Raw genomic sequence first — 18,938 nt, forward strand, 5'->3', positions numbered from 1 at the left:
GGCGAGGAATCACTAATGCCTGTCATTGTCGCCGCTGTCATTGTTGCCGCTGTCATTGTCGTCGCTGTCATTGTCGTCGCTGTCATTGTCGTCGCTGTCATTGTCGTCGCTGTCATTGTCGCCGCTGTCATTGTAATCGCTGTCATTATCGCCGCTGTCACTATCGCCGCTGTCATTATCATCGCTTCCACTGTCAGCATCATCAGTGAGCTCTGCTGTTGATAAATTGTCGTCGTGTGGTGTATCTATGGTTTCCATAATAATCGGAAGTGCCTTTGGTGCTGGTAGTACGAAGCGTAGAAGATTATGTAGATCGTGAAATGAGGATTTGGGGGAGAGTGTTATCCACGACGGAATGCGAGAACGTCCGAAAGGCGTATTTAGTCCATGCCGATTCTAAGACGCGATGTGCTACAACTCCTGCAACTTCCTCTATACTCAGGAGGGTGTATGTGCATGAGCTGAAAGAAGTCTATCTGTCAGTCTACGTCCACCCAGGTTGATCAATATTTACGAAATATCGACCTAAATCCGCACAATTGCATCGGAAATGAGACAAAATTGCAAGGGCATATGTTGGGTTTATTGAGACCAGAAAGAGCATCAGATTGAATTGATTGATTTTCTAGCTAAGCAGTTAAGCTGCGAGTATATATTCAAAAAAATGAAGGAATAAGGTTAGGTATTCAGCCTTCGGAATTAAAGTGCTTTGAAATCAAAATATTGAAAGCAAACAAACAGTATACCGAAAAGGAAAGAATAAATTAAAAGTTGAGTTTTGTTTGCTCCTTATATGCATCATGCAATATATATGCATATGCTGCCAAGATCCCAGGAGGTCAACAGCATAACCTTGTTTTACCATGTGAGTCTAGTATCCCACTTTTGGACCATTCTTTTACATCAAAAATTGTTAAAAGGAATGACCTTACACAGGGAATAGTGGGAAGCTGATAGGGTAGAACTGAGGTAGTATTGGTCTAGTATATTAATCACTCTACTAAGTTCTACGGAAGTGCGAAGCTCTCCTACAGAGAGCTTCTCAATCTAGTCCTAATAGGACTAGTGCCCTGTGCACGTGCTACGCAGGAACCATTCATTTGAATTGCATCATTGTCATTACTTAAGTCCCTGCTTGACGCCTAGTTATAAACCACCTCGAGAGCCTAGAGCACTTCCACGTGATCTAGACGGCAAACCTCGTAACATTATATATATATAATTTTATATAAAATAAAATATAAATATCAATAAAAGATTAATCATCAATCATTTTTCAAGCTGGATTAATGTGACGGAAATCCCTGCTTTCCTCCCACCCTTATTATATAAGAAACCTCAGGTACATTAACCATGTCCACACATGATACGATTACTCGAGATTAGTATGCGATTTAGGTGACCTGAGGATCAGATCCGGACAAGTACTAGGTATCAATGGTTATCGGTAAAGTAATATCATTGGAGGAATAAATATGACTTCTTTTTGCCTAGCCATTGCGGCTAGGCCATTCATTTGTGTATATATAGAGTAGCTATCCCCATCTACAGGTGCTCTTCACCTGTAGATTCTAAGTTAAATACAATTGCTGGTCTATAAACACTCTTTTGGTCACAATTAATCTATTTCATTAATATAATACAAATATTTAAAAAATATTTATGATTTATTTTTAGTAATTCTTTTTGAAAGTTATTTTAGATTTTAAAGTTTTCTAAATTTGTATTCAAATACTATACAAATTGAGAATTCAAAATTCAACCATTAATATTTCAATCAGTAAAATTATGAAAAATCTGAAATTGTCAGAATTTATATACATTTATATTTTAAATTCATAATTGAAGTTTTATTTGATTTAATTCATTTGTTATGGAATTATTAATAGATGAAAATCGTTTATTTTGGTGTAAAAGGGTGGTCCAAAAGTAGGGCTCTAGACTTAACTGTATATGGAAGCAAATGGACCTCAATATCCTAATCTCCCTCTAAAAAAACTATCTATGCTCCGCCATAGACTAGCCTTCACAGACCCCAATTACTTATCAAATAATACCCACTGCAATCTCATCCAATAAAAGCACCTGGGAACAGATACCGATGTCAAATTGTTATCTCTTTCCTCGAACCAAGTCAAGTAATTAAGTAGGTAGCCCAAGACAACGTTCCGGTAAATAGTTCAAGGCTACGAAGGTCTACATCAGAAACTACGGTGATTTTGAGGTCAGGTTGATACAAGGAGATCATATGGATCGCGGTACCTTTTGCGTAAGTAAGGTTAGTGATTACTAGTAGCGAGACAAGAAGGTGAATTCGGTAAAGATAAATAATAGGCGCCAACATGGTCGACGTGGTTTTCATGGTCTTGTGTTTTCGATATTATGAGTTACCCTCTTCGTCATTCGCCTAAATACTTCTTATTTCATGGCGGACTTTGGTTACTCTTCTGAATGGTGCATGGAACTGCTTGTCGACGTCGGATAGAATTTTACAGGTTATACAGCTGTAGAATATTCGGTAGTCGGGCCTTACTCTTGGTGTGTATTCGTTTGGTGAATATAACTTCGTGAAGTCTAAGCTTGGCCCGTCTCCGAACCTTTAGGAGTCCGTGAATGTTTTGAAACGGGTTTTGCTGGAGTTATAATTACGATAATAGTAACTATTAGCATAGAAGTCATGACTAGCCGCAAGTCTAGAGATGGTGAGGGCCCTTGATCATTATGCATATAATTCACATCTGTAGCCTGAATAAACTAGAGACAAGATTACACCAACAAACCGAGTATAAATTATGATATGATAGGGTTTCACTAATGAGGTGGTACCGACCCTGGTCAGTGGATTCACAGATTAGAATCTTGCAAGAACTTACTCGAAGCTCACAATGGATGATGAATGCATGGAGATTACGTCGACCTTATTCTACTAAGAGATTCAAAGACAGATATCAGGTTACAATAGCTTTCTCTATTCACCCTTCGGATGCAAGAGAATATCGTCTCGGTACAACGCCAAGGGGGATATTCAAAGAATTCGAACTGTTAGATCGTAGTAAGAATTCCCATTTCACTTGCTATAGTCTAGCAATCACCTTTACCTCCCTCACTACATCCACAATCATTCTATAAATCTAGTTTCCTCAAATTCCTTTTGCCTCTATATCCGAAACGAACGAGTTGAAACCTATACCTTCATTTGGTCTGAACAACTTTCGGCTTTATCTTTAACAAATTCATTTTTTCATACACGAACCTTGCCTGAATTGCAAAGTCTTACAATTGCAGAGTCAACTACCATCGGATCGTCTGCAGCATTTTCTGGCCCATATGATTACAATATTGAAGGAAAGAGTTGGAAAGGCAAAATCGTTAAATTATTAGCATCAAGAGAAGAGATCTAACTACATACCCCACTTTCGGACGGTTACAGTATGGAAGAGAAAAATCTGTAATAATAACCTATAGGAAGTCTCTACTTCAGATTTTTTACCTCTTCAAACTCAAAACTTGCGATGATTAGCAGGCATCATCTTCAAAAGAAGCGGCATTTGCTGCGTGTCCACGGGTTTACGGGTGGGTGAATAAAAATGAATCGGAAACTTACGAAGTACTTGCTGATTAAACCATGTCAAATTCTACATACCATGCATAAGTGAGGCTCTAAAGAACAAATGGAAAATTACTGCGAAAGGAAACGCGGCAGGAGGACTGAATCAATAAGGTAACTATAACTATAACCAAAAGGCGACTGGGTCAATCGAAACAATCGAATCAGGAAGTGACGCTCGAGTCCTCAACAAACTTTCCCACCTGCCAATTCAGCTGTTAACTCACCTATCTCGCTCCCACCTGTCGATCTACCCACCAACTCAATCCATCTATGAGCCTGGCCATCCCGCCTCCGCTTCAAGTCTTCAACCCACTTCTGAAACACCTGCAGCCAATGACGCAATCAGCCACCAGAACACATTACTACTACGGACAGGAATCGGAAGAAAGCTAGCCAATCTAGCCAAGGTTTAGACTGAAGTACTAAAGTGCCATGATGTAGACGAAGACTTTGAAAGCGAGCTAAAAAAAAAAAAAAGGCTAATATTAGTTGCCACGTGCCATTGAGACATGCGCAATCCTCCCAAGCCAACGCCTTTGTGTAACCATCGCCACCATGGAGTTCTTTCGATATCTATGAGTAAGATAACATCCTTATTCAGGAGCTAATGGGTTTTGTCAGTGTGAATAACCTCAATACTTCATCACTATGAATTTCTCCACTTTCTATGCACTGGAGATTTACCACAGCTAATGAAGTACTTGTAAAGAAGCGAAAAGGACTGGCTATCGCAACACCACCTAAATTCACCACCCAAATTCAACTGCAAACTAGTAATATAACCGGTCTAAAATGAGAGTAGTAATGTGGTAACCTTTGATTGATGAACTAACCATCGAAACTGCTGATATCACTAGTATCAGAGGAAAATTCCAAAGTGGTCCAAGGCCCCAAGAATCAATACATCGCCAACGAACCTGTAGAACGTCTCTCGCCACTGTTTGCCAACCGAAAGCTATTTTTGATCTCTTTTAACTTTGCCAACCAGATTATCTATCCTCGAGAGAACGATGTAAAAGCAGCTTAGAAACGTTTACAAGGGTACACCGACAAATCGACAAAAGATCTCGATTTCGTTCCACTAGAAACAAACTGTTGACCTCCTGGGATCTTGGCAGCATATGCATATAAGGAGCAAACAAAACTCAACTTTTAATTCATTCTTTCCTTTTTGGTATACTGTTTGTTTGCTTTCAATATTTTGATTTCAAAGCACTTTAATTCCAAAGGCCGAATACCCAACCTATTCCTTCATTTTTTGAATATATGCTCGCAGCTTAACTGCTTAGCTAGAGAATCAATCAATTCAATCTGATGCTCTTTCTAGTCTCAAGAAACCCAACACAAACTCTCTGACATCTGTTGTCTTCGAAAATACAACATTCGCTAACACTCGAGATCTCTTCACAAATTAGCAACGTCATTACACTAACGACAAGGACAATAACGCTAATAGCAGAGTTATATGAAATGGATTTCGGATGCGATGTTAGCACTGTAATCAAATTAAAGGAACAATCAACAGGATATTAAATAGCATAACCGATACCCTTAATCATCTACGCAGATTCAAGATCTCTCTATGACTGCCTAGTCAAGCTAGAGGCTGTTTGGCCCGGGTATGACAATCAATCCTTCCACAAAATCTTTTTTGGGCTATAGAATTATGATCCAATTGCAAGGAGGTTTTTATAAAATGGTGTTATCTCTATTATTTCCAGGGGTGATGAAGCGGGCTACTTGTGTGTAGGCGGTGCAGAACTCCGCCGGCTCCGCGGGTGGCTTTTGTAGTCTTGTAGAAGTTCCCGGTCCTCCGGTAGTTATTGCCCCTTACCCCACATTCCGGCTACCCCTCATTCTAGTCATAAATTTACGAAGAATTAATAACTTTTGATACTTTAATAAAAAATAACAACTTGTGATATATATTGATATCATGTTAAAGTTAGTAGTTTAGCTTTGAACTGATATAGTACTTTCAGTGTAATGAATTAGACTCAAAAATTAAAATATATTAATAATATAAAACTTATCAAAAGGTAATATAATTTTAATGATAATTAATAGATCTATATCTTTAAGAATATAATACTTAATATCTTTACATTTGATATTTAATATTATTTTATCTTCTAATTATCGAGTTATATTGAGTTTTAACAAAATTAAAGATTCTATAGTGCTATTCCCACACCTCATAAAACACTATATCACTAATCATTGCCGGGCTCGGTACTTCACCGCATTTCCAACCTCGTTAATTCAAACGGGCATGCATCCCCTAGGTAGTCAATGCTTCTCGGGGAATATCTTCAGCGAATAATGATGATCGTACATTGGGGGAGAAATAATTGCCAGCGGTGGATATTCCGGAGAGGAAATAAAAGTGGTACCGAGGACTGATAAAGACTTATAAATACTTGGGGAAGAGACATCGTGCATGGATTCGAAAGTTTTGGCAATCGCAATCAATCTACATTATTCCAATCTTAAGCTTCAATATGAAGTCTCTCAATGTTGTTTATTTTATTCTCGGGTCAAGGGCTGTTTCGGCGCTTCCCACGATAGATACCAAATCTTCCTTTAGTTGGGATGATACTGAGTACTTGTGAGTAAAGCCAAATACCTCTGAATCGGAATTTTGGGTTCCACCACTCAAAGTAGTCGACAAGGTCATATTTACGAGCAACCACATCCACTTAGATCCAAAGCTCTAACTAAACTTTCATGATAGTCTCGCATTCGGTGATTCGTACACCTATGTGCAAGGAACATATGGATTACAAAACTACTCCTTCATCGGGGATCTTGACAATTTCTCATACACTCCTGCTCAAATCTTGAGTAATGAGATCGTTCAAAACCAGGTACTTATCCCGTACATTTAAACATTTTGCAAAATATTAACATTGTGAACCAGCTTGGAACATCTGCGGGAGGTCCAAACTGGGTAGAATACCTCACATCATGTTTCTCCGGGCTTCCATCAAAATGCACGAAACAATTATGGGATTTTGCCTTTGCTGGCTCAGATGTCTCTACAACTTAGTAAGGTCCTTTCAACTGATTTGGGAGTTTACTAATTCCAAATAGTACGAAGTTACATCATAATTACACGGTTTCTCTCGAGAACCAAATATTACAATGGTCAACTTACGCACTCCCAGTCGTGCCAATGGATCCATCCAAAACATTGGTTACTGTCTTTATAGGGATAAACGATATCGGTGACACCGATTCCTATACCTTTCCATCTCATAATTCGACGGACTACCCCTCCCTTTACACAAATATCATCTCCGCCGAATTTGCAGCCATTGAAACTATTTACAACGCTGGATTCCGCAATTACCTTTTTATGAACCTACCACCTTTGCAACGCACCGTAAGTTCTCATAGCCCTAGTAATATCTATTTTGATCATGTTGCTAACATATACCTCCTCAAGCCACCCAATCTCATCCGTGCAGCTGGCCCTCGTCCAAATATCACCATGCTTACCTCCTATAATAGCATCCTTAATGCTACTGCTCTCAACTTTGCAGCCACGCATGCGGGAACTAAGGCTATGGTTTTTGATACCTTTTCTTTCCTCTCTTCTGTGCTTGATGATCCGGCTCCTTATAATATCAAAAATATCACAAACTACTGTCCTAGATATGATGCACCTGATATTGCGAGTAAGTTACATATATTTTTCATTCTTCAGAGCATGGGGGAGGTAACAAACAGAAGCGAGTGGGGTGGAATAGGGGCGGTAGAAATAAGAACAAGAGAGGAATTACCCCAGCTAACAGCAAACCAGCAAACTACGCAGCCTACGGATGTCAACCAATTCCAGAATATTTCTGGTACAACACCGGACATATCACCTACCACACTCACGAGATATTGGCGAAGGAAGTTGGGAAGTTTTTGGAAGGGCAAAGCAAGTGATAATTTGATGATTTGATTATGATTTTTATTATCAATGTATTGAGTGAAATAGAAGAGATAATTGTCACGCATCAATTCTTGCATCGTTCTAATATTTGCTATCTTTGCTTGTCAGTGTGGTTCGGTACCATGCTACTTCTATACCTCAAGCTATCTGATCTCAAATTGATCACCTTGTTACTATTTTTCCCTCAATATATACACAACATGGCTCATCAAGAGCTTTCAAAGTAAATCAAAGCACAGTGTCGAGCTTAACCTTTTAAAGAAGGATTCAGGAGATCAAGTCAAAATTCTAACACACAAATCATGATCCACCTTAACCACTTTTCGGAGTTCCAACTCCTCATAACACATAATTTGCATTGAGCCTGCTGCTGTGTTCTTCTTATACCGGTTTATCAATATCTCCATATCCTTTAAAATCTAGTACAAGAACACCGAATCCTAATTCTTTTAGAGAGGAAATTTAATAATAAACTTACTAGTTATTATAACTTGAACTTGGAAAGCCGTGCAGGAGAAGGAAAATGTGCTTGCAATTGGAGGAAGTAGCGTGGATATGGATATGTGCATATTTGATACCGTTTTCAGGTGCGGACATTTTGCCGGGAAAGGAGAGGTGGGTTGGTGCTATCTGGGTTGGGTGTGTTATGTGGGAAGTGAGTGGTTTGCAAGTGGTTTGGAAGTGAACTGAAAGAGGTGGGGAGAGAGGAGTTTCCGCCATGAATCCTTGGATATCTTGAACTCCGTGAATTTTTGGTGTGTGTACCGGATTATGTGTCTAACCATGCGTTAAAAAGCATAGAATCTGAGTTCATGCATTATGTAGTGCGTACCGGTGGTGTATATACTCCTAGTTATCCGACAAAGAATGGCGATCAAACGGCATGGTGTATATATATGTCCCGGTCTAATATAGAAATCTTACGGACATGGTCACTGTCATGCATGGTATGCTCGAGTGCTTCTTACAGTTACACTTCATACCGAACAGCATCTATCACAGGCAAACTTGAAACAAGGTATAATATTCAAACTAGCGAGCGTAAGTATCCACATCTATCCAAGATCTCCAATCTACTTGCTATTAGTCCAACTTTTGTGTTTGATCGCATAACAGAGGATGAAAGTACAAACCAATAAAACAGAAAGTAGATAAAATCCTTCCATATCATCAGCACATCATATCGCCAATATGAAACCAACATGTCTCAACATAGCCAACTTGTCCAGACTTCTAGACAACAGTATCACTTCCTCACTTCTCCGAATTCGACATTTAGCCTTCATTTGCATCAAGATCGATATCTCCAGCCGGCCTCGCAACATTCGCACGCCAGTAATGTGCATTCACCGGATCCTTCTGATACAAATTGACTTCAAAAAATTTATTATGCAGAGTACATTTGAAGTTTTTATATCTGTTTACTTATTAGCTGGCTGGAGTCTACTTATGTGATATCACATATATGATATCGCTCCCAATTTCCATGAGCATGAATGCTGGACATCAAAATATAATGAAAGACAAATTACTTACGAGTTCAATTTCTGATAATTAGCTTTGATGAGATGTTGTTCAGTGATCTCTGTGAATTCCCCTGAGGAATTTTCACTGGGGATAAAGTAGCGTTTGGATTCAAGAGGACCGTAATTTACTTGTCGGACAAACTGTACGGCATATGGTGTTGTGGAAGCGATGGGGTTTGAGTTGTCCCCTAAGTCGTCGGTGGTAGTGGTGAAAGATGATCGTGGATAGTCGGCCCAAGTCTTGAAGTCTGTGAACTTTTGTTGATGGAGGAGTTTCTGGGGACGAAAAGGCCTGGGAGAGTCGCAGCAGAAGAGGGTGCTCATGATTTAGGATTGAGAGAGTAAATGAGGGCGAGCAGGTTAATGAGTATCGAAGGATGGATAATTCTGTTTGTAGTGCGATGTTAGATTATTGTGATTGTTGATACAGCCGCAGAGATACTAGGAGAGATTAGAGAAAATCTTGTTCTAGATATTCATTAAATGAAGATTCTAATCCTGGAGGCTGGAAAGATTTGAACCTAAATGCGAATATTTGCCAAATGATAAAAGCACTAGATAATCGAGCAGAAAGATTTCAAACTTCAAAGCACCAAGCCTTGGACGCCTAAGCCTGCCTCGCACAAAGGGGAAGTCCACATCCTCTGTTGCCAATGACTGCCGGAAACCTCGCCTCCACCGCATGCAACATCATCTGGTAATCAAGTATTCAGGGCTAACTGCAGATTTCACGATAGACGGTGAGCTGTTTTGGATCAGGATTCTGTACCATCTCCAGCAAAAAGAGTACTGATTGGAAGGCACATAAAAATGAGGCCTACTATATGTAACTTGTGTTTGTTCCTGTGAATATACCGTACTTAGCATGGAATCATATGCAGTCCCCTCCGAAAACTAGCGCGGAGACGAAATGCGAGGGAACGCAATTGGTAGTAGTAAATTCGAGGCCACCTATCACACTCCTTGATGGTGACGCTCATCCGCAAGAGTATGCAGAATGACATTTGAATGGATGTTTTCCAATATCGAGGATCCCATAATTTTTGAATAGCCGCTTGTGATTGGAGCGTTAGATTTTTTGAGGCCTACAAGCAGGGGATATAAAATACTTGTCCGTCATTGGATGCACAGTTTCGCTTCTTACAGGCATAGAAACCAAGTCGATGATTGGCTGTCATCCGAGTCTTCGACCATCATTTAAACCCTCGAATTTACCAACTTCTTACCTTTTCTTTTCTTCTTTTCTCTTCACGGCGCGAGAGGCGGCGCTGTCACTTCTCACTCTTTTTTCTACTGCAAATTCCACTCCTTAGGGTCTTCTTGCCTCGTTGTTTTTGAGCATCTTTTCCAATCGCTTGCACTTTTTTAACCCTATCTCGAGGGCCTCCGTTACGATTCAGGAGGCCCAAGGCAAATAGAACCTATCTTCTCTGACTACACTGCTGGGGAAGAAAACGAAAACTATCTACCACTTCATTTTGACTTTATCGATCCCAGCCTTTTAGATCTCAGGAGATATCCTGTTCCTCCTTCTTTCGAGCCGAGTGCTGCTGTTGATGCTCAGGAAGCACACGGACAATTTGTTGCCAATGAAGACCCTCTTGTTCAAGATTGCAGCTCCGGAAGTTTTGATCCTCTGCCTTACACTCCTTACAATACCTTCCCAGGTCTACCTACGCTAGAGGCGTATTGTGATCAGCCTCTCGAATATCTCGACAGACCTGTTGAAGGTCAAATCGAAAACTGTCTTTACCCAAATCCATCAGTCTCAATTCCTCCTGTCGAGCAATTCCAACAACATTATCCTATTGCACCGAATTCGCCTCATCAACCAGAAACCCAACCGATCGCTGAGCCATCCGCTACTGTCAACAATCCCACTTGTCCAGAATGTCAAAAAACATTTGCACGTGTCTGTGATCTGAAGTGAGTGTCAACGTTTCCTTGTTGCTATCTCTATTCGCAATGCTAATTCCCAATCTCAGCGTCCACAAGAAATCACATACCCTCCCTTTCAAATGTCCCAGACCCTCATGCAAATCACTTGGTTTCCGGTATCGCAAGGATCGGGACCGCCATATTGCAGACATACATCCCGAACTCATTCCTGGTGCCGAAAGATATTTTTGTCCTTTGGAAGGCTGTAAACACTCAAGGGCGAAAGGAAAGGGGTTCCCAAGGAAAGATAATTGTGCAAGACATGTGAAGAATTGTAAACATAGGAACAAGTAGTTGTGTGGCAAGGAGAATTTCTGTGTACGTAGTAATTGGGAGCACTTAGCGTTGCCTTTAAAGCAGGAATATGATGCGTTGATATCAGCAGCCATCATTTATGCATTTGATGACTGTGATTATAGCAGTATGACAAACCATTTTCGATGCAAGTAAAAGTTGATCCGAAGCACAACACTAGGATAATATGACGATGTATGCAGATCCCATCCAACCACAACCCCATCAAAATTTTCACTCAACGCCAAATCATCTCATCTCATCTCATATACCCTCCCACAAATAGCCAAAACACAAACACACCCATATCCTCACTCGATTTGAGCAACCTTCCCCATACACCTCGCCCTAATATCACCAACAAATTCTCTCCCAGTCTCCTTCTCTTTTCGGTTTTGAACTTATCAATACTAAACAATCCACCGTCACCAGCAACTTAAGAATTAGACTCAGTCTTCTGGCTGAGGAATACCTTTGAGCTGAACTGTGTCCTTCGCTTACCGTCACTCGATGGTAATGCTATGGCATAATTGCGCGCTCCTTAGTTGTTCAACAAGGCTAAGTCTCTCAAGGAGCCCTCCTCTGCTCACGTCCATAGTTGACTATACAGGAATACTGTCTCTAGCACTTGCAGATACAACTCGTAGACACAGCCAGCAGTTAGCAAGAAGCGATGTTTTATTCACACCTCGCCGGTCAATCCTTTCAGTCAATAAGCCATACTGGCAAATCCTACCAATCACTAAAGCAGGATTGACAAGAAGAAATTTGGTTCTTGGCCATAAAGCCAGTCGACATAGAATCATAATTACCAATCCACAGTACTAATGAAACCTAAAACCACTAATTCCCACCTCTCAACCACGCACAAACTCCCAACACAAAAACACAAACCATAGCATCACCGCTAACCGTCCCCCAAATTCGTCCATACCTGATCACCAACCCCAAATACCCCTTCCACGGTTCGGGCAAAAATCCCATAACCGTCCCCATCATGCCCGCTGGCATAGAACCCCCTTTCTCCAAATAAAACCTACTAGTCAACAACACCACTTCCGCCGTTGCAAAAATCCAAAAGAAATGCACACTATCCTCACTCAACCCATCAATCATCAAACCCGACGCCTCGCGCGCATATTTCGTGCCAGTGAATGATGTCGTAAGTGCTATGTACAAACCGAGCGACAATGCGAAAACAGCATGAACAATGCGCCAAATATAGGCGTAAGGGTCGACAGCGGCGGCTTCAGCTTGTCCTTGCATGCCCATCCCGGGCATACCTGGCATACCTGGGAATGAAGGCACGCCCGCTTGTCCTCCACCCGGTGCTCCTCCCATTCCTCCCATCATTTGCTGTAGAAGTTGCATCATGGGATCGTTTCCAGCGTCTGCGCCTGGTGCACCGCTCATACCTGGGAAACCTGCGAAGGGGTTTTGACCTGGAGCACTTCCGAAGGGATCTTGTCCCATTCCACCACCCAAAGAGCCTGGATCCATACCAAGCATCATTTGTCTCAGCGTATCATCATCTATCTGCTGCTGTTGTTGCTGCTGCTGCCCAGCACTTTGAGACCTCTGAATCGGTGTGCGGGTTTGTGGCTCATAATAATGATTCGAAATATCTACCTCATCTGGATCCGCATGATCTGTATCTTTATTCGATTTTTGCACTGGCGATGGGGATGGAACTTCATCTAAATTCTAATTAGCTTCATTCAATACATCCTAAAAGATATGAAACATTTTCCAAATAGAAAATATTAATAAAAAAACACATACCTCTAGGCAAACCACCACCCAAGCCAATAATTTTATTTAACCTCGCATTTCCTCCATCTCTAATCTTCGCCTCTCTCTTTTCCTTTCTGATGCGAGCTTGTCTTTGAGCCGGTGTCTCCGCAGCTGGTATTTCTGCAGCTGGTTCCGCCATCTCAGATTATATTTTTGTTGTGATGGTGTGATGATTACTCTGGCAATTTCGATGATGCAGCTGTTGGGTTCCGAGCTCAACAGCTGGGAATTTTTTAGTGGGGAGAGCTAGGGAGTGTCGAAGACCACCAACAGCTAGGTGATTGTTATTTATTAGCCTTCACCATTTATTTGATGACTCGATTTTGAACTAGAGTCAAGTCAAAGAGTAATGATACATTAAATACAGTAATAAATTATATAAGCTTCCACAATTAATTCATGGTAACCACCAGTTATATATTCAATACATACGTATTGGTCCACCAACCAATTTGATTGGCACCACGTTCACCACTTCTTGAAGAGGACAGACAACATTTTCACTTCTCACCAATTTCTCTAAATCTACACCAATATCCAGTTACAATCATAGGTATCATTCTGCATTCAAAGATAACAAAGCAGTATTATAAGAACAAGTTCTTGATCTAGCAATATTTCTTTAGTATACACACGTGCTGCGCTCTGTTCTCAACCATCGTCCCTAATTCCAGTTCTCAAATAAGATATTCCCTTCTACTCTAAGGAGTGACCTTGCTCATACTAACTAGTCGTTTAACACCGACCTATATTGATCACACATTAGTGTACGTTGCTACTGAAATAAGATAAATGTAAAACTTACCATCCAATTACCACACTCATCAGTCTTTTCACGTTGAATGTCAACTTGCAACCTGCTTGCTGCATCGTAGTTACCAGATTGAAGTGCTTCAGCCAACTGCGTCAATTTCTCAATAGTATCAGGCTTCACGAGTTCCTCATTGTTCAAGTGATCAAACAAAATGTTGAGACGCTTTTGCGTATCTTTCACTTGTGGTGCGAAATTCGCTGGAGCTTTCGAAACTACTCTTTGCATATCATTGGTGAAAATTTCGACCATTTTTTGCGCAGATGCGGGAATGTGTGATCGATCACCGGCAGGGTGTCTAGGCTTTGCTGGGGAAGCTGCCACAGCAGGTGCCTTAGGAGGCCCAGCGGGTGGTCGAGAGCCACCCATTCTCCAATCTTGTGGAGGACCTTGTGGTGGGCCCTGCGGTTGGCTTTGTGGGGGACCTTGATTTTGGAATTGAGCAGGCGGAGGTTGGTTTTCATACGGTGATTGAGATGGCACGTACTGGCTAGGTGGTGCAGCTGATGGCGGTGCATATGCGTTGGATGGAGGTGGCCTCATACCTCCCTGAGGAGGTGGAGCGACATTTGATGGAGGCGGTTGAGAATACTGTTGTGCTGCTGGAGCTGGAGCGTATCTGCTTGTTGGTGCAGCCCCAGAAGGCGGAGGGTTATACGGAGACGCTCCACGAGGAATTGTAGGTGGCGGTATTGATGCATATGGTGATTGAGGAGGGGGTGCTTGTGGAGTATACGCATTGGCTGTGGAAGACGGTCTAGGAGGTGGTGCATTCATCAATGGCGAAGTAACACGGGGAGGAGCTGACCCTTTAGGAGGTGGGGGTGGAGGTGTTGCTCTGGGAGCACCATATGGATTTTCTGGAGGTGGCATCGAAGTACCTTGTTGGTTGGGGAATGGATTGGTAACAGGGGTACTTCTTCTAGCAGTAGGCATCTTTGTTACGAAAGGTATGTCATTCCAATTTGTCATATCTTTAGCTTTCGATGGAGGTGGAGCTGATGGAGTTGTGTTTCTTGGAGGGGCGGGAGCTCCAAATGATTGTTGAGGTGCACCATAACCTGTTGGGGCTGCTCCATATGCTCCGTAAGAAGGTACATAAGCTGGTTGAGATGACTGTGGTGGCTGATAACCTTGTGGTGCGTAGGCACTTGTTGGAGGTGCATAGGGATTAGAAGCACCTGAAGCGGGTGGTGCATAAGGATTAGAAGCACCTGAAGTGGGTGGTGCATAAGGGTTAGAAGCAGGTGCAGCAGCTGTAGGTGGAACGTATGGATTTGGAGCAGATTGAGCTGGAGGTGCCACAGCAGCAGGAATCGGTTGTTGATATGCGGCTGGCTGAGCACGTGCGGGGACCCTTGAGCTTGCTGCAGGTTGTCTAGCGGCAGCAGCAGGGGCGACCGTTCTTGATGCACGCTTAACTCGGTCTCGTGCAACCTCAGCAGCGGGATATTGTGCAGGAAGCAGATCAAGATATCTCTCAGCAATAGAAAGGTGTCCATGAGCGGCAACAATATCAGCATACTCTGTATATTTGTCGTACAAAGCTGCCAACTTCCAGTCCGATGTCAAACTTTGCTCTGTATCCTGGAACTTGGTGACAGCACGGAATACTGTGACTTTCTCGATAAAGTTCTGAAGTGACTTTGCATGTACAGAGAATGTAGAATCCCCTTCCTGTTCTTCAATGCCATGTTTCTCATTCTCTTGGAGCTCGGAAATCCAGATGCTGATGACCTTCTCCAACTTTGAACCAACTAAGAAACAAAATGAAGCATCCTTTGCGCTGCCAGAATCCAAGAGTCTATCACCAAGCGCTTCACAGAGATCCGGAAACTGAGCTGGGTCGGCATATGTGCACAATGTTGCCATCGACTCTTTCCAGTTCCCGAGGTCAGCATTGTATACAATATCCCATAAGTTTTTACCAATCACTGATGTCAGAAGTCGTAAGTAGTTAGGCCCTTCTGCCTTCTTGGCTAAGTAGGCTGCTTGAACTTTGTCTAACAGCTCTTTTCCGCCACAATTGGCAATGATGAAAGCATCAGCAATTCGATCCTCCTTAAGGCAGATAGTCATCGCTTTTTCGAATTGGCCAAGCATTAAAGCTTTGGTAATTTGTTTTTCCGAGGCCGAATCGGATTCAGCGAATAAATGGAAAGGATTATCCGTCTTAGCTCCCTTATTTGCAGCGATATCAGTCAAAAAGTCATCCCCTTCGGCACCATCGAAAAGCGTTGATAATCTATTATTCTTCGCAGCTTCGCCATTGGCATCAGCTGGAGCTTCTTCTGGCTTTTCGGCATCCTCCACGCCGAGTTCTGATACACCATTCGTGGCCTCGTCAACATCAGAGAAGCCAAGGAATTCAGTAACTTGTTTGCGGGGGTTTGCCGCAATTAATGTCTCGATGACTTTCCAGTCTGCCTTCTCTTCCTCAGTCTTGGCTTGATCTATGTGAGTTTCGCAAATACTCTTGATATCTCCGGCCTTGAGGGCATTTTCGAAAGACTCGGTGGCAGACCCTACGTCCGAATCGACCGTGAATTGAGAGATTTGAATCTTGGACGATCTAGGTTTTCCTGCTGCAGCTGACGACAAGCTAAAGCTCACCAACTTACCACCAAATCCGAAAGAGGCTCCAACTGGTCGTTCCAGCCACTTAGGGGCTTTATTCAACGAGAATGAAGCTCCTTGAGGTTCAGTTTGGGCCTTGGTAAAAAAGTCCTCGCCATCAACTGGCCCTGCAACTGGAGCTTGGGATGCGGTAGGATTTGTATTTTGTAAGGTTTGGATGGCTATCTTACCATCGAAGGACGCGGTGGCAGATAATGCGGGGTTGTGTGGATTGAATCTGGTTTGGAAGGTCCAATTGGTAACCTCTGGAAACTCTCCATATTGCTCCCCAGTTTGAGGATTCCAGATTAGAGTTCTGTTATCTTTGCCGCAAGATATCAGAAGATCGGCATCTTGCTGACACCAAGATAATGACAAAATTCCTTGGATATGCCCTTGTAACGTCCTCTCAGGCGCATTTGAGTTTCTAAGATCCCACAAAAGAATGACTGGTGAAGAATCGTCGGGCGTAGCAGTCAAGAGCTTTGTCGCATTGTTCGGATCCCATGCAATTGCTCCTACTGCTTTGCGATTGTTGCTCAATTGTAAAGAAGCCTTCTTAGTTTTCAAATCCCAGACTGTGACGTATCCTCCACTTCCACCAGTTGCTAGAATATGGGGAACCTTTCTATTCCATGCCACGCATTCGAGATCATCCGATCTTGCTGCGGTTGTACCCAGCCTAAATGGGTTTGAGATGTCGTTCACGTCGTAAATGAATAACTCTCCCTTGGAGCCTGCAGTAGCTAGGATTTGTGGCTTCAATGGGTTGAACTGAAGAGACTTTATAGCGCCCGTATGTTTCGTCGTTCTGGACATAAACGCGTCCTCAGCTCCTTGTATGAGTTTCTCTGCATCCCATAAATCTAAGGATCCATTCTCAAGTGCGCCTGCGATTATGCCCCGCGGATGGTCTGCGTTCGCTGGTGCCCATGCAATGTCGTGGAATCTAAGGGCCAAATAAATTAGCTTACACATCTTCATATGCCCCAAGCTCGATATAGCTCTGCGTACCTAGAATCTGTGCTAATACTAGCAATAGGTTGTAATTCCACACCCTGCTCTGTGCTATCCAAGCTCAAATCCCAGAGCTCCAGCTTCGTCTCATCAGAGAAATCCGCATCTACGGCACCAGCTCTCGTCCCTGTAACCACTAAAGGGGCCTCTGGACCTGGGGACCAGGCAAACGCCGCTGTCCTTGGTATTTCCCGTAGACGGACCATTGTCCCGTCTCTATTTATGCTTTATTCTGTATGAACAAGCCAGATTACACTGCAGAAAGCTGCAGCTTGCCTTTTCAGCCGAATTTTTTATGGGCTATACCGAAGGAAAAGAAATTGAGAAATTGTAGTGAACGAGATTCGTAAAAAGTATGTGAAGATTTCAATGTGTTGTTTTGGACAATGAACACTGTGAACACCTTTCCCCATAATCAATTGGTCTGAGCGATATCACCGCCCGGCAAGATTGTGAACCTTGAAAAAACGTCTGACACGTGATCGAAAGCTGCTTCTTTCTAAACTTATGAATGACATTTGGATGCTTCATATACACGGAAGATTTATTTATATCACCAGAAACTGATTCTCAGCAAGCTACAAGATGACCGATCAAGCTCGTTGGAAAGCTACTGTTTATGTTGGTGGCCTCTCACACATGGTAACAACCGCAAATCTCGAAGCCGCATTTTTACCTTTTGGAGAAATAGCAGATGTCTCTATACCGTAAGTTTCATACCCTAGATATCGTCTGTCATACTAATTTTTTTTCTTAGTAAAGCAGAAGGCCCCAACTCAACAGAGCCACATCGAGGTTTCGGATATGTAGAGTTTGAGGATCCAGAAGATACCAAAGATGCCATCGACAACATGGACCAATCTGAACTTTTTGGCAAGGTGATCAAAGTCAATGCGGCTAAGCCTCCAAAGAATGCGAACGAGGGATTGGGAAGCAAAACGGCTTTGTGGGAACAGGTAAGGATTCACGTCATCCTATTCTACGATGGGTGACATCATCCATGACAGGTACTAACTTTGATTTAGGAGGGATGGTTAGCAGAGAATGCTGTGAGCGAGGAGGACAAACTGGCAGCTGAAAAAGCAAGAGCCGGAATTCATGATAGACCTGATGATCCTATGCAAGGTCTGGAGGGGTTGGATGTAGCGGGACCGAAGCCAGCTTAAGGGAAAGCTGTGTCCATAGGATATGGGTATTAAATGTGTCACTAGGGAGTTTTTTTGGGGGTAAAGCAAAAGGAGTTCAACGGGTAGGAAGACAACATATCAACGCTTTTGAAGCCATAGGGTGGATTTGTACAGCATGGGAACATCAGGTATAGAAACTTTGTATTCATGAGAAATAAGGGCCAATTCTGTACAACTCATTTGAGGTTTGGCCGACCCATCC

General features: G+C 42.4%; 10 protein-coding genes across 10 annotated transcripts; 6 read left to right on the forward strand and 4 right to left on the reverse strand.

The window, feature by feature from the left end:
- Nucleotides 1-15: 15 nt before the first annotated feature.
- On the forward strand, nucleotides 16-503 carry SS1G_10479 (hypothetical protein; the record flags this gene model as incomplete). The annotated part of the gene is made up of 2 exons (XM_001588881.1): nucleotides 16-205; nucleotides 289-503. 2 exons carry the CDS (start codon nucleotides 16-18, stop codon nucleotides 501-503), a joined length of 405 nt encoding a protein of 134 aa, XP_001588931.1.
- A 2,311-nt stretch (nucleotides 504-2,814) lies between these two features.
- On the forward strand, nucleotides 2,815-3,401 carry SS1G_10480 (predicted protein; the record flags this gene model as incomplete). The annotated part of the gene is made up of 2 exons (XM_001588882.1): nucleotides 2,815-3,052; nucleotides 3,286-3,401. 2 exons carry the CDS (start codon nucleotides 2,815-2,817, stop codon nucleotides 3,399-3,401), a joined length of 354 nt encoding a protein of 117 aa, XP_001588932.1.
- Nucleotides 3,402-4,277: 876 nt separating this feature from the next.
- On the forward strand, nucleotides 4,278-4,637 carry SS1G_10481 (predicted protein; the record flags this gene model as incomplete). The annotated part of the gene is made up of 2 exons (XM_001588883.1): nucleotides 4,278-4,383; nucleotides 4,468-4,637. 2 exons carry the CDS (start codon nucleotides 4,278-4,280, stop codon nucleotides 4,635-4,637), a joined length of 276 nt encoding a protein of 91 aa, XP_001588933.1.
- Nucleotides 4,638-6,111: 1,474 nt separating this feature from the next.
- SS1G_10482 (hypothetical protein) lies at nucleotides 6,112-7,546 on the forward strand (the record flags this gene model as incomplete). The annotated part of the gene is made up of 6 exons (XM_001588884.1): nucleotides 6,112-6,218; nucleotides 6,345-6,477; nucleotides 6,531-6,658; nucleotides 6,704-6,995; nucleotides 7,059-7,290; nucleotides 7,416-7,546. The coding sequence occupies 6 exons, from the start codon at nucleotides 6,112-6,114 to the stop codon at nucleotides 7,544-7,546; spliced, it is 1,023 nt and encodes a 340-aa protein (XP_001588934.1).
- Nucleotides 7,547-7,828: 282 nt separating this feature from the next.
- SS1G_10483 (predicted protein) lies at nucleotides 7,829-8,122 on the reverse strand (the record flags this gene model as incomplete). Its single annotated transcript, XM_001588885.1, has 2 exons — nucleotides 7,829-7,923; nucleotides 8,032-8,122. 2 exons carry the CDS (start codon nucleotides 8,120-8,122, stop codon nucleotides 7,829-7,831), a joined length of 186 nt encoding a protein of 61 aa, XP_001588935.1.
- Nucleotides 8,123-8,828: 706 nt separating this feature from the next.
- SS1G_10484 (predicted protein) lies at nucleotides 8,829-9,403 on the reverse strand (the record flags this gene model as incomplete). The annotated part of the gene is made up of 2 exons (XM_001588886.1): nucleotides 8,829-8,970; nucleotides 9,090-9,403. 2 exons carry the CDS (start codon nucleotides 9,401-9,403, stop codon nucleotides 8,829-8,831), a joined length of 456 nt encoding a protein of 151 aa, XP_001588936.1.
- A 642-nt stretch (nucleotides 9,404-10,045) lies between these two features.
- Nucleotides 10,046-11,311, forward strand: SS1G_10485 (predicted protein; the record flags this gene model as incomplete). The annotated part of the gene is made up of 3 exons (XM_001588887.1): nucleotides 10,046-10,067; nucleotides 10,585-11,005; nucleotides 11,065-11,311. The coding sequence occupies 3 exons, from the start codon at nucleotides 10,046-10,048 to the stop codon at nucleotides 11,309-11,311; spliced, it is 690 nt and encodes a 229-aa protein (XP_001588937.1).
- Nucleotides 11,312-12,154: 843 nt separating this feature from the next.
- Nucleotides 12,155-13,244, reverse strand: SS1G_10486 (hypothetical protein; the record flags this gene model as incomplete). Its single annotated transcript, XM_001588888.1, has 2 exons — nucleotides 12,155-13,008; nucleotides 13,094-13,244. 2 exons carry the CDS (start codon nucleotides 13,242-13,244, stop codon nucleotides 12,155-12,157), a joined length of 1,005 nt encoding a protein of 334 aa, XP_001588938.1.
- A 562-nt stretch (nucleotides 13,245-13,806) lies between these two features.
- Nucleotides 13,807-17,755, reverse strand: SS1G_10487 (hypothetical protein; the record flags this gene model as incomplete). Its single annotated transcript, XM_001588889.1, has 3 exons — nucleotides 13,807-13,851; nucleotides 13,911-17,481; nucleotides 17,547-17,755. 3 exons carry the CDS (start codon nucleotides 17,753-17,755, stop codon nucleotides 13,807-13,809), a joined length of 3,825 nt encoding a protein of 1,274 aa, XP_001588939.1.
- A 379-nt stretch (nucleotides 17,756-18,134) lies between these two features.
- SS1G_10488 (hypothetical protein) lies at nucleotides 18,135-18,715 on the forward strand (the record flags this gene model as incomplete). Its single annotated transcript, XM_001588890.1, has 3 exons — nucleotides 18,135-18,256; nucleotides 18,307-18,505; nucleotides 18,575-18,715. 3 exons carry the CDS (start codon nucleotides 18,135-18,137, stop codon nucleotides 18,713-18,715), a joined length of 462 nt encoding a protein of 153 aa, XP_001588940.1.
- Nucleotides 18,716-18,938: the final 223 nt, after the last annotated feature.

Source organism: Sclerotinia sclerotiorum, genomic scaffold (assembly GCF_000146945.2).
Source record: "Sclerotinia sclerotiorum 1980 UF-70 scaffold_15 genomic scaffold, whole genome shotgun sequence".
Taxonomy (NCBI): domain Eukaryota; kingdom Fungi; phylum Ascomycota; class Leotiomycetes; order Helotiales; family Sclerotiniaceae; genus Sclerotinia; species Sclerotinia sclerotiorum.